At 33.9% G+C, this 14,826-nt stretch overlaps 1 protein-coding gene across 2 annotated transcripts in view; it reads right to left on the reverse strand.

Annotated features, from left to right (window-relative positions):
- Nucleotides 1-472: 472 nt before the first annotated feature.
- Nucleotides 473-14,826, reverse strand: part of LOC110370481 (very long chain fatty acid elongase AAEL008004) — a 31,050-nt gene continuing 16,696 nt past the window's right edge. The window contains exons 1-6 of one of the 2 annotated variants that reach the window (XM_021326303.3): nt 8,376-8,532; nt 6,435-6,597; nt 5,919-6,109; nt 5,281-5,361; nt 2,556-2,855; nt 473-2,246 (exon numbers count right to left, since the gene is read on the reverse strand). In XM_021326303.3, the coding sequence (XP_021181978.1) occupies nt 1,974-2,246; nt 2,556-2,855; nt 5,281-5,361; nt 5,919-6,109; nt 6,435-6,495 (906 nt within the window). In that variant the 5' untranslated portion in view covers nt 6,496-6,597; nt 8,376-8,532 and the 3' untranslated portion in view covers nt 473-1,973. Of the gene's footprint in view, nt 2,247-2,555; nt 2,856-5,280; nt 5,362-5,918; nt 6,110-6,434; nt 6,598-8,375; nt 8,533-14,826 lie in introns of those variants that run through there. The other variant, XM_021326302.3, reaches the window with a different exon arrangement.

A 14,826-nucleotide genomic window follows, 5' to 3' on the forward strand; every position in this document is an offset into this window, starting at 1 on the left:
CCCGAGTCACATAAAGACAATGCACATCTACATATAACAAGTTTGGATTCATTTGCTGTCGTAAAATGAAGCATCCATTCATTCCAGTAAAATATAAGACAGTATTAATGAGATTGAAAAAAAAGGAGTAGATGAAAATAGGATGTACTTTCTAAGTATATCTTAGACACCAATGACTGTGTTTCGGATGGCACGTTAAGCTGTAGGTCCCGGCTGTCATTGAACATCCTTGGCAGTCGCTACGGGTATTCAGCAGCCAGTAAGTCTGACACCAGGCTAACCAAGGGGTATCGGGTTGCCCGGGTAACTGGGTTGAGGAGGTCAGATAGGCAGTCGCTTCTTGTAAAGCACTGGTACTCAGCTGAATCCGGTTAGACTGGAAGCCGACCCCAACATAGTTGGGAAAAGGCTAGGAGGATGATGAGATGAAAATAGGATGATGAATTATAAAAGAAAGAAAAGAAACACAGCATTATTGTAGTCACGTAATTAAATATATTAGGTATTAAACATTACAAACCCGATTACGTAAATGTACAATTATTTAATGTGCAACTATATATAGTAAAACATGCTTCAACAAGAGCGTATAATTTTAAGGCACTACACACATAACTGTAACAACTTAGGTATCCTTTTTAGGCTAAAATATAACTTAATGATATGGAAATAAAGTTCAAATTTAAAAGTAAAAGATTTCTAGTTCAATAACGAAAACTTATCAACGAGGAATTTTTGAATCATTGAATAATCAACTTTAGTTTTATACCATTAAGTTATATTTTCATTCGTCGCTTCAAAATACGGTATCGTCTCGTACTATCAATTGGCACCGGGTCTAATGCCTACTCCATTCCTTTCAACATTGGATTTTGAACCTTCCTTCTCTGCATTTTTGTTACAGTCAAGTGTGTTATTACCACATTTTGGTATTGAGCTAAAAGAAATCTATATTGCTAATGCTAGCTAATCGTAGAAAACCATTATGCCTAATGTTATGAAGTCTTATTTGAAAATCGTAAAAAGTACATATCGATAAATAGAGTACCAGTGGCAAAAACATATAATAGGGATACTGTATTTGATTAATTTGTGAGGCCGAGTACCAGTTTTCTTGCAATTACATTAAAAAATAAATAGCTCGATTGCAAGGCAATTATATTTTGGACACCTCATATTTCAGTAAGGTTTCGAATATCATAGAACCCGAAATCAAAAAGACCTCTACAATATCATAATAAAATCTTTAATATTTTTTCAGATTCATTGGAGGACAGTTAATGATTATAACATCGAAAAAAAAGAAAAAAACTTTAATTGACTTTCTGTAAACTTTCTTATTGGTGCATATCCTCTACAGTAACTGTGACAAAAATCGAATGGAGTAAATATAAAATTGAAATTCTAGGCATCTCCAAACCAGGGATTTATTTTTCCTTTAATTTTCATTACATCACCTCAAACATTCCTTTATAATTTCAATATATAAAGCCCAAAACAAAATATATGCGTGTGCGTTATGAGATTCAGAAAATAATCTATATGTAGGGCAAATATTGTTTCTGCCTATATCATATATAGACTTTCACCTCCATAATTTAGAGCAGATGTGTCAAAGCATGATAGTTTTAAACTCATGGCAATATAATCAGCGTAATATCTAACTAAACAATAATGTCTTAAATACATGATATAACAATCTATAGTATGTACACCGTAACTCTCTTATCTATAACTGAAGATATTAAACAAAAATCCAACAAATTAGAAGTACTAGCGACAGCATTTAGGATCATAAAGATACAAAATGATGACGAAGTACTACCTAATAAGTAACGGTAAAATTTTAAGTCAGAATTTGAGCATTCGTTATTAAGGATTTTTTAAGTAACAATATTCAAGATTAGCTTAAAACTAAAATTGGTATTGGTATGAAACAACAAAAATATTTACATGGTATATTCAGTTGGTTTTTAATTAACTTTTTTACCGTTGGCTGTTCCGTTTGCGTAGCCGTTGGTTTTGACTTTACCATTCATGTGACCATTGCTTGTTATTTCTTTGACGTCTTTCTTATCTTCAGCGCCTTTCTTGGTAGGTTTGCCATAGGCTTTGTAGTAGAAGTCGTAGAAGAGGTAGTAGAAGAAGATGGAGTTGGGGAGGGTGAACACGACCGACCAGCGAGGATAGCCGCAGTCGTAGAACAGGAGCTGCGCTGAGTGGAGGAAGGCGATGCAGAACTGGAGCTGGAATTATAAATAAATACAGATAAAATAACTGGTAAAACTAGATTTGAAGACAAAAAAAAAGTTAGACTAGAGAACTTCTTAAAATAACTTTAACAATATGCTCAATCAACGGTTAAGGAAATAGGATAAAGGCAGTATTAAACGGTTGTTTTGGACTGGATCTGTATGTATTATAATTGAACGGGCCAAAAACCAGATGAATCGCTTAGTGAAAAGAGATTATCGCTATCGAATTTCTAATGTAAGAGTTTTTTTTTTCTTGAAGATTTTTTTTTGATAAGAGATTTTAAATTAAAAACTCCTTACCATTTGCAGTGTAGTGATGTACTTCTTCCAAAACAGGTACCTCTGGTACTGTGGTCCCATAGCCGAGAACATATAGTAGGTGTACATGATAATATGAACGAAAGAGTTGATAACACCTATGAGGGTTCCATGACCCCCTGGGTAGTACTTCGTTGCCCCCCAGGAAATCATGGGCATCACTGTATGATGGTACATGTGGAGGAAGGTGATCTGCCTGTCTTTTTTCCTGATCACGAAGAAAACTGTGTCGAGGAGTTCCGACATTTTTGCCAGAAAATATATGTAGACGCCTCTCGCTACCTGGAATTAGAAAATAATATAATGTTAATCATAGGCTTCGTTTTGGTGTGGAATTTACCAATAACTCGATTACTAGTCTACCATTTTTGAAAATCATAATTTTGGTCTTTGGGCGGGTCAAATATTTTATTTAGGTATTTAGGCAAGCTAGACAATAAAAATTCTCTGACTACTAAAATATTCATATTTAATTCTATATTTTGCAGATGACAAATCAGTCGTCATAAAAATGGAAATTAGGAACGAATGTGCATATTGCGAATATTTAGAAGCAGAACTCAAAACGAACGATCACGGTGAATGGTTATGACATAGTGTAGTAAATCATGCTGAGACTTTATCTACTAATCAAATTCTAGCTGTTTCCTACAGTTCTACCCATGTGTAGTGCAGACATAGTTAATTTTTCATTTACAATGTTAATTAGTATGCAACCTAAATTAAACAATTAAAATTATATAGGCATGTTAATCTACTTTTTAGTGGTAATCATACAGATGTAGTTTTGTAGAGCAAGTCATCGCATAATAGTGCCGTTAACACGGTATATAACAGTACCTAATTTTAACTAACTGTTGCCACTCTTAATATGACGTCAATTAGAGAATTTTATGAGCCTTGGGATTTGATTGCATTTTCGAATTTGAGAGTGTGGAATCAATTTGCAAGAATGCTTTATGTGTCTTTTTAGAGGTATTATAATAGTAAAGAACCATTTGGCATTATTTAAAATGCTTTTTAATAAAATTAAACTTTGTTTGATTGGAATAGGATACATTTTGTAGAAGCCTAGACTCCACATGTTAGGAAAACACTATCAAGTTTGAAAGCTTTTGAAAGCCAAGACGTGAACATAAGATTGGTCCTTTTGTTTGGTCCTTTTATCCCCATAATTGGTTCTTGCTTTTGCCAATTTGAATTAGACTCTTAATTACATGTAACCAATACACTTAAAATAAAAATACAGGTAATATGTTACAACTGCTAATACAGTATTATCACTTCCAGGACAAGCTCTTTCACTACGAGCCTCAACCACAACTATAAAATGAACTCTATTTCATAGCGTAGAAGGTTGTTTTTCGCTTGCTGTTTCACTAATTTGTTTCTAATTGGATCTTGATAGAAATAAACACGGTGTAAAGGAAGGAAAGATGACTGATTATCACGAGGATAATTGTTATGTATGAATTAGTGTCCGTCGTAATTATTGACGGTCGGCTGTTTCCGTAAAACTTCGGCTATCTAGATTCTAGATTTTGCTATTGTATTGTAGGTTACTGTTAAACCGTTAATCTAATGCATTTTCTTTTTGTTATCTTACTACTACTACTTCTCGTTTAAGCTCAGTATATATGTACATATTCTTGTATTATTATCATTGCTTCTTTGTTATTCGTTGTTCCTCACTCAGAATCGTTGCTTTTGACAGCAATTTCGTTCGCATTAAAATTGGTTCCTTCTAAATCTCTTCTTGGATCAAAATCTATCGAAGGCAATCGTAGTTCTAATCGTAAAGCAACGAACTCTCGAAAAAAGTCTATTATACTCCTCCACTTTATCATTCTTTGTTTTTACCATGTGATTGCAAGCAAAACAGTTATAGTACTTATATTATTTTATTGATAGGTATAAGCATGAGATCATTATAACATACCTGATAGCGTGCAATTATTTAGTCATCATCCTCCGAGCCTTTTCCCAATCACGTTGGGGTCGGCTTCCAGTCTAACCGGATTTAGCTGAGTACCAGTGCTTTACAAGAAGCGACTGCCTATCTGACCTCCTCAACCCAGTAACCCGGGCAACCCGATACCCCTTGGTTAGACTGGTGTCAGACTTTCTGGCTTCTGACTACCCGTAACGACTGCCAAGGATGTTCACTGACAGCCGGGACCTACAGTTTAACGTGCCATCCGAAACACAGTCAATGGTGTCTAAGATATACTTAGAAAGTGCAATTATTTAGTAATTTCGTATTATTATCAAGTGTATGAGGGGATTGCCCGGAGCCTCAGATTTGATGTCAATGGCTAATCTATCGTGTTATCCAGTTTAAATAGTAGATATAATTATTAACTTTGACTGTATCCTGTACGTCAAAATTTTCTAACTGAAGATTAAAATCTAAACTCATTTATGTTTTTTTATCATTATTTATCATTTTGAATATTGTAATATCTTCTAAATTTCCTGTCGGTCGCGAGAACTTCTAAGTACAGGAACATTTCCTTCAATCCTCAAAATTTTTCTTATTCGACCTTCTGTTGCTTTAACTAACATTATTTTATTATCTCTTCCAAAAACTATAGCCCAAATTCCTTAACAAAATCCCAATAACTTTTTTCTTTCAAATCGTATAGTCAGAATTCTAAGAATTAAAGTCCCACTTGTAACAAAAACATATATCACTAGAGATACTTACTCTCATAGCCTCAGGCGTTTTTGAGAAGTCAACGGGTTGGCACTTCCAACTATAAGTCCTCAACCAGCCAGCGTCGAGGCCCTGCAAATATTGAGAAAATAAACATTTGAGTGTATTGAAGAGATGACTTGTAAAAAGGGTGTTAAGTACGAATTTGGGCATGGAGGTAAAGCTGTTGAGTAACTAAGTATCATACAAAATCTTATGTTTATAAATATGTAGATAAAGGCAAGACAACTCTAATGGCATTTTTGCAGATGAACCGGTGTTCATCAAACAATGATAAAGCTGGACATTTGATTTAAACTCTGTGACTCATTCACATCAAGGAGAGATTCAGATCACAGTTATCACGGCTCAGACAAAGGAATCCCAGATTATGGGAGATTTGTCCATACCACGGTGGGTAAGAGTTTTGGTGAGCGTAGTGTGGGATATCTTGGAGGTAGGTATATCCCACTTTGTACTTATATTTATAATAAACTAAGCTTCCATCTGCGGTTTCACCCATATCCCGTAGCCGGATGGTTACAAAAACTCGGGTCTAAGCCACCTCCCTTAATCTTAAGCTTAATAGGTTCAGCCGTTCACGCGTGATGGCGTGACCAAGATATAGATATAATAAAGAAACTACAAACCTCATGGAACAACCAGCAGCTAACGACGACTTGAATAAAATTATAAATGACTAATGTCTTCTGCAGTTGGAAAGGCTTCTTGTCTGCCATGTACCTCGGCCCCCATTTCAACGAGAAGTATAGATACAGGCCGATGATAGTGAGACCGGGGACTGGGTCCGTTATTAAGAACCAGTCGTTTGTTCGGGAATCTGGAATTTGATGATGGAATACATTAATTTTATAAACGTTAAAGAGTGATCTGTAACAGGAAAAAGTCCATAGTTTAACGTTTTCCACAATCAAATTGAAGTTGTTTAATCATTTTATGGCTTCATTTATTTTTTACACTGTTTCAAGGGCCTGATTTTATGGTGATTTGTGACCCAAAGTAGGTGGAATACGTACACCTTGTTTCAAGCTTGGTTAAGCATATTTAAAAGATTTACTTTAAATCTACTTGGAACTTGATTTGAAAGAAAACTTGTAGAGCTATTTTAACACAATTCTTAGTACATAAAATAAATGTTTACTTACCAGCTAATTCAGTGAATAAGTGATGGTAGGTTCTTGAAAAGGAATTATTGAACAACGCCATCTTCTGAATGTTTGTGGTACTAATTGCAAACGTTAACTTCTACTTGTTTGTCATGAAAGGCTCCGCCGCATTTTATGGTTGAATTACTGATCCTTTATATGCCTGTAACAAATGAAAAATATTATAAGTAAATAGTAAAAAACATCAAGTATCTTAATTCAAAACCTTCACCATCCACATTTTTCGAAATCGGTTAAAAATGTAATGAGTTCACAAGAGACGCAAGCATTATTATCCTAGTAACAGTTTTTCAAAAAAATATTGACAAAGAACGCAATCAAGTACAAACAAAAACAAACCATCTTGAGAAAAGTGAGAAAATAAGAAAACATCTAGACTGTAGTGGTCTAAAAAATCTAGACCACTACATTTGGCGCCAGACAAAATAAATAACTAGGCAGACTATAACAATTTCTGAAAGATACGTGACCTAGACGAGACACCAATGAGCACTTTAGTACGTAAATACCTAAAGTGATCAGAAACTTATTAAGAGATAGCAGTTTATTTACTTCGGTCTGAATAGAGCCTCAAAAAAGCATTGTAGCAATGTAATTAAATAGTGATTAAAAATGTACAAAAATACTTCATTAACTTATTCAAAGTTTCTTTTTTATGCCACTTATTTAAAAACATTCACAGGCTAAAAAATAAGAAATTAAAAAGCTAGAAATCAAACCAGTTCACTAGATAAGTAAAAAAAGTCTTTTGAAAATATTGTCCTAAATTCCTAGAATGCAATTTGACAGCCATACCGTTCGTTTTGAAAGTTGCACTCAAAATCAAAAATCAAGTTAGTGCCTATTCAAAACTAGAATGTGTGCTCAATCTAGTAAAAAAAAGGAAAAAAGAATTATTTATTATTTAAATGGATATCATTTGTCATTTATTTATTTAACTTTATGGAATCCTAAAATTACAAAGGCGGATGCCATAGGCATTCTCACTAGTCAACCTTAGGAGATAACATGGTAGGTGCATTAATTACTTAAAACTCTTACCTACGTCTTTGTTGTAATATTGTTATCCTAGCATATGGAAAGATTGACCTGATTTTGCAACAAAGATGTCTTCAAGGTAAAGTCACTCTGATATTGTAAATGATGTCAATGATGGTTGGACGATTGTATATGGAGTAGCACTCCTTAACAAAAATACACAGTAATCCAACTTATACATCAGAATAACTTCAAAATCTACTATTTATCAGGTTTGACGATGTCACTCCTTCGGGGGCAAAGCCCTGAGCAACAGCTTGTTTCCAATGATTTTACTGCCTCTTTTAAATCACAGCTTTTTCACAGGCACTTACACATACAATTTAATTGAGTTTTTTATACCTCTTGCCTAGTTTTTGAGGAAAATAATATAGAACACCTTTCACGCTGTACTATCCACTTTCGCTTGCGCGATTCGATGACCTCTAACCTTTTGCTATCTCAACCCGATCCTTGGAACAGGTTCCGATTTTTAGATTAAATCTTATCGAAGATAGGATAAAGAAATTATGATGGCAAAAGATATAGTGGTAGTAATGTTAAGGGACTATAAAATATTTATTATTTTGAATCTTTTAATTTTTTAAAGTGGTAGAATATTCTTGAATAATTATAATTTTAGTAATTTTTGTAAAATACAGTTCATTCAATTTATAGCAGCCAAAAAATTTTTAGGTGTAACAGTAAAATGCCTCCATTGGTGATGATTAATGATGAATAAAGTAGTACATTTCTTTTCAAATTGCCTTAATAGTGATATCACTGTAATAAACTAACACACAAAATCCCACTAATAGCTGTGTTGAACTTTAGAGCACACTGCGGCCCAATAGCCCAAATTGACGAACACTTGAGCAAAACACCGCTATTGAGAATACTCACTACGTTAGTAAACCTGCATTAATCCAAGAAGCACTATAGGAAGACATTGTAGGAAGCACTATATCTGCAGTTTACTTTCACATCATCATCAACATTTTAATTTAAATATTTTATTCTATACGCGGGAAGCGACACGTCCGCTCGCTCCGAAATTCTCGGGGTGACTGAGCTTTTATCCCCCCTCTACCCGCGGGAGGGGTTGAGAGGATGGGAAAATTCGAGGGTGGTTTGAAAACAGGGTGCTTTCTAAATTGCTAGTTTTGTTTGAGCTGTTCATTTTCATATGACCCGATTTTTGCTAGGTTAGTCATGCGTGAGTGGACGTGAAAGTGAAATTTTGTAGTGTTTTGTGATTTATGTTATTTTTCTAGTTTTGGAATTGTTAACTCTTCATAGTTCAACTATCAGAAATATTCTTGACAGCTAAAATATGATTAGAACATTGAAGACCCTAAATTCCCCCCAAAATTGAATCAAAATTACTAGAAAAAAGTACATAACAAACTACATGGTCAGAAAAAAAAACGTTTTTTACGTGAACCCTTTACAGAGTTCAAGAGTCGACCCAGTCAACATATTTAACCACCCTGTTTATCAGACGATCGTCTCGTCCGGCCGGTTCAAACAAATATTGTGTAGATATAGGTAGTTACCCTGTATACTGGGGCTGTAACTGGCGCGCCTACCACCCTCCTGCCATCAGCCATCTCAATATGTGTTTTGAATATTTTTAATTTGAGTATGTCGTAATGAGTTACTTCCAATTACTTAATTATAAAGTACTGACCAACTTAATTTTAATTTTGTTTCTAATGTTTATAGGCATAGAATAGATGTTCAGCAAGATATAAAATGGTCACTCAAATCGATGGCTTGGTAATTTGAGTGATGATTTTGTCTAGCAGTTAATCTCGGATGACAACTAAAGCTCTCTAAGTAATCAGACGAAAATAAGTCTGAACAGTTTCGAAATCAATAGTCTCCCTTCAGCATAACACAGTAGACTTTTTGAAAAAACGTAACCGCCTGGTTGAGATATTTATACTTAAGTACTTAATATAAACGAACAATTAAAATCCATTGACCAACACTGCCGAAGTATTTTCACAAATTCCATTAACAAACGAATTGTTAGCAAATACATAAAATTACGAACACGCACTGAAAACGGATGAAATGCAATCGATAACAAGTAACATCCTCTGCTTGCCATTTAATGATGGAATTATTGTGAAAACATTAGCACTATATTCGTGTTCAGTTGTAATTGTATTTGATTTATGAGGTTAATAATTGGGCATTTGTTAATACAGAAGGTTGTTGAATTTTCTTCTAACACCTTCTGTAATTTCAGTGCAATGTACTGGTAAGTCTGAAAATCAACATTTAGGTTTCTTCCCATCTGATGCTATATTAAGCATAGCATAATTATAATCCTATCTGGCACTATTTTAGCATAAAATAAATAAAAAATGTTCTATGTTCAAACAAGCCTGCAACGACCATTAACTTAAAGAATAGAGAAACTTCTGTTCAAGAATAGCTTCTACATGAATACAAAGATACGAAATTGGTAGCGTCGGAGTCACGGTTCGTTACTCAAAAGGGACAATAGACAAAAATATCTCCGTACATTTCCCGATGAAACCAAAACCAATCGTTTCAACAAAAACAAACTTTTGCATCATACTACACATATATAATTTTCGCAACGGAACAAGTCATTCATACTCAACATCGTAAAATGCCTAACAGGTTGCCAATTTAACTTGACACCCCCCTCCTCCTTTTCACCGTACTTACGCAGACCAAAATGAGGGTCCTACATCTATTAGCATAGATCTTTAAAACTGGTCATAGTTTACAAACAGGGTTAACACGTGCGATTGCAAAAGACCTTAATTGGGTAAACATAGAGGTGAGAATTGAATGGGATGGCCACATTAGTGTTGTCCAGACTGTGGCGTAAGTGTTCCGCTTGGCTGGTTGTCCTAAATACTTGGGTCCAAAGATTGCCTTTCGGAATCCCTTGCTCTCACTCTTCGAATGATAAGTGCCTTTTATGCGTTCGTAATGTGATTTTGATACCGGTATTCTCGTAAGTATTAGATACTGCAATTGTCTAGTTTTATGGCTGCGCTAGACATCAATTTGCGAAGCGATATATTTGAGATTTCTAAAAATGGAAAACCTTTTTGTGTGACAGGCGCTTTGGCAGGCAACAATTATTTTCTGATCCGCACTTTACAAATATATTTCAGTGTTTTTTTTTTTAACTTTACTTTAGTCCATCGAGCAAAAATATAATACAAAAAACCAGCCTTAACTCTTCGTAGGGACTACCTTCGTGCTCCATATCGCTTCAATCTCAGCATTAAATTGCCCTTGTAAGTAGTAGATATGTTCCCAGAAGTCCAAACATTAGCAAAAACCATAACGACCGGTATTGCCCTTTCTCCTCTAACACACAGTATCGTTAGCATCCCGGACGTGTGTACTTCCTTATGTAGTAGATTTATAATGCAGGTGCTATATAACACTGAGCTTTGGAAAATAGACTGGGTTGCAGTAAATAAGGGTCACTGTGTAGAACATTATTTACTAGGCAAGAAGAAAATAGAACTATCAAGTACAAAGGCACTGCTTACTTACTTATTTGTTAAGAAACAAGAAAGCTATTAAAAAAAACTCGCATCTAGAATCTGGTTATTGCATAACAGAACAATGTCTACCTGAAAACTCAAACACTACTTTCAAAACTAAAATTGATAGATACCTGTAATCTGAGTCTACCGTGACATCGTCACTGAATTTAAGAAACAACTTTTGGTTTAATTGCAATAAGCATTTTAGTTTCATGCATAAATGCTGAAACATTATATTTTAATGAGCCATGATTTAAAAAATAATATGTAAATGTATATGTAAGCATGCTAAACATAGCATGAGCATCATGTTAATTGACATAATTTGCTTAAACTAAGTTGCAGAGATCATCTGACTTGCAACAGGATATACGATAATTATGTAGATTTTAATTGTTATAATTTATAAAGTATCTTTATTTAAATTCATGCATCTTTATTTAACCTGTAACCTAGGTAATTCATTGAGTCACACGAAAATAAAAATAGACTATTTAATAAAAATTGAAAACTTAAATAGACAAACTTTTTAATAAACCGTGTATTCATTTCCTCATCTCGTATTTTAATTACTTATTAAACCATTAAGTTCATTAATTAAGATTGAAATGATAAAACAAACGATTAGCCATATTCAATTAATTGCCTTCTTGTTGGTCTGGTAATCAAAGCCCTGCATTCAACATGATAACCAGTGTACCAATCTTTAGAAAAAAAATAGGAACAGATACTATCACAAAATACTTTGACCCAGTATGAATAAAACTGACTCAAAGGCCTGTCGTAGAAATCTAGCGAAAGTAAGATACTTTAATCTTAGACAAGGATCTTATCCTAAGCCTAGTAACTTTTTATATCACTACATCATATGACTAACACATAGAACTTTATGTTTATTATTATGTAGAACACGAGATGTATCCATATTTGTAAATAATCTACGTGTAATCTGCTTATGACCACTTATTATCAGAATGGGCCATCTTGAGCTTGTTTGCATTCATACTCTTTCTTACATAAGAAAACCATTTATTTCATCAAAACTCGTCATAATCTTCTTACAAATAGGTATTGTAAATTCCAAAAGTAATTTCATTAGCTCACATGTATACACATAGATTAAATTCTATAATAGTAGTAAATTTGTTACCAAATTACCGCTAACGCTAAAGGTTGCAGCGTGAGGGAGTATCAGACTCTTACTGATTAAAACCCACCATGTTCCTTCTTAAGCCTTTTATGTACCAGGGCCGTGGTAGCTCTTTTGATCAATCTCACAGCCCCGGCAGGATAATAGTGATAACCATAGGATTTCAATATGTCTGTTTGAAGTTTAGGCTACTGTCATCAGCGTCAGGTCTATCTAGCATCCAAAACTAATGTCTAGTCAAAATTCCAGGTCAATAACATACCCCAGTACATGTATTACAAATTATTTAAACCGCTAAACGTTTCAGCCTAGGTATTAAACGACCACAGATGTGTTTTGCTCCAACCACAATGCTAGGTAGCCTAGAATAGAGTTTCTAAGCGAGTCGTGACCGAGATGTGAAAAACAATATTTGTTTTTGCAATATTTTAATGGCCTTTTGGATAAACTTAGTAGATGAACATATGTCGTATCGTACATGAAAATGTTGAAGAAACTATATTTTTTTACTAGTACTTTATAGCGTTCTAAAGAAGCTATTCCCTGCTTTCCCACTGTCAAGGTGGAACTACTTCCAACATCCGTATAAAAAGTTTCCTATAGAACATGGGTTATTTCCAGGCTCTAGAGTACTATGGACTATCTAAGTATCTAATTCAATTTAGTTTTGGCGCAAGAGACACCCGACATAAAGTTCAATCTATAGAACATTTTAAATTAACATTTTCTAGTAGTCATAGAAGCGGCACGTTCCTTCTTAGAGTTTTGGAGATAAAGTTTAGGCGTTAAGTTTTAGTTAGTAAAATACTTATGTAAATTCCAAAGCACTTACTAGGCAGTTTAACAAGTGTTGATTTAAGATTCTTGCGAAATAATACAAGACTTGAAAATACCAAACTATAGTATGGTAATATATGCAAAGTATGCGCTGAGTTTACACATACACCGGAATACGGTAACTAATGAATAATCAAGGATACACAATTATTTGATTTCACTTACTTACATGCTAAACGCAATAATTGACCTTTATTTTTTGCATACACAAACACAAACATAAAAGTTAAGTCACTTTATAAAATTATAAAGATCGAATTGCTTGCAAAAAGTAAGAACATTTCTACATTACTTTTTTACGAGTAACTTTCGATTTTTTATCAAGAGGAGGTGTACAATACTCCGCTACACACCCGGATAAAACCTTACTTTGTATACGACCTATCTTCTACACTAACTAATTTCAATTCGTTCCAGTAGGCAAATCTTCAGCTTTAAAATATTAGTCTAGACACAAAATTAGTCTAAAATACTCAAGTCACTATACCATCTCAACTTCAAATACTTATATTCCAAACTGTAATAGCTACCTCGAGCCACTTTCTCACAATTATATTCTACTGTTTTCTCTGTAAGTGTGTAAGTGTGCCGAAAATTTGGGGAAACCCTTTGGTTGTGACGTAACTTCCGCAGTATATTCGTAACTAGTTAGCTTGGGACACTTTTATGTCTACCTCTATTATATTATGTGATGTAGATTACTGCGTGTGGTTATATAAGCACGAATATGGAGTATGTATTTATCAATGAAGGAATTTTCTAGAAGTTTTTTTTTATGTATGGAAAATCGGATGTAGTCTACGAATTTCATTGATAATTATATTTTTTTGGAGAATGTGTCAATCAGTACAGTCATATATGTCTTTGTGGACGCTTCCATTTGATTGTTTAATCTAAGTGATGTAATAATTATAAATTACGTTTTAATATTTTGAAATATGATTATCATACATTAAGTAAATGATCCATCAATTTATTTGTCACTAATGACACACCAACACATTAATCATTTAAAAAATATTTTATTTAAACTTTCAGTTTTAACATACAGTATACCTATTGTTAAAGCTATAGGGAGCCTATTCTAGGTACCTACTAGGCACGTTTATAGGTACCTAAGTTTCAAGTTTCACGATTTTAGGTCACGCAGTTTCCTAATAGTAAAACTTAACTAAAAACAGGTTTCCCTCCTAATACTCCAATGTTCGATAAATCTTGGGAAGAGCCACAGTGTAACAAATATCAGTAGGTCAATTGCTCTCTGTCACCGAATTTATTCAATAAATTCAAGCATTAGGGACAGTTACGTGATCGAAGGTAGCTAGTAGATTTTATGTATGTTATATTTTGACTGTGAAATTAAATGTGTTATGAAATATGAATATCGATTGATTTTCAACATTTTATTTGCATGAGAAACATATTTAAATAGGAACATTTTGTGAATAAAGTGCTTCTTTGCTTGGTCCCGATTTTAGCTGACAAGAAACTCTTACATTAAACACAGTGCATTATATACCTACGTAGATATCTAAATTTTTGAATGCCTTTATTACTTGCATATAAATTTAATATTTGTTATCAATAATGTTTGACCATTACCCAACATTCTCATCTATAAAGAAAACCCAATAAATAACATAAACAGCAAAACTCGCTTTTCATAACACGACGACAGTATCAATTTCACACCATTGACCTACTGCCTACCGTACACTACACACTTGACATAAAACGTACAGACGAAACCAGCCTTTTACCCAACGCAATAAGGTCTAAATTAGCATACAAGTTTCGAACAACGTGAGTGCCTTGTGAC

Source organism: Helicoverpa armigera, chromosome 4 (assembly GCF_030705265.1).
Source record: "Helicoverpa armigera isolate CAAS_96S chromosome 4, ASM3070526v1, whole genome shotgun sequence".
In the NCBI taxonomy this organism is placed as follows: domain Eukaryota; kingdom Metazoa; phylum Arthropoda; class Insecta; order Lepidoptera; family Noctuidae; genus Helicoverpa; species Helicoverpa armigera.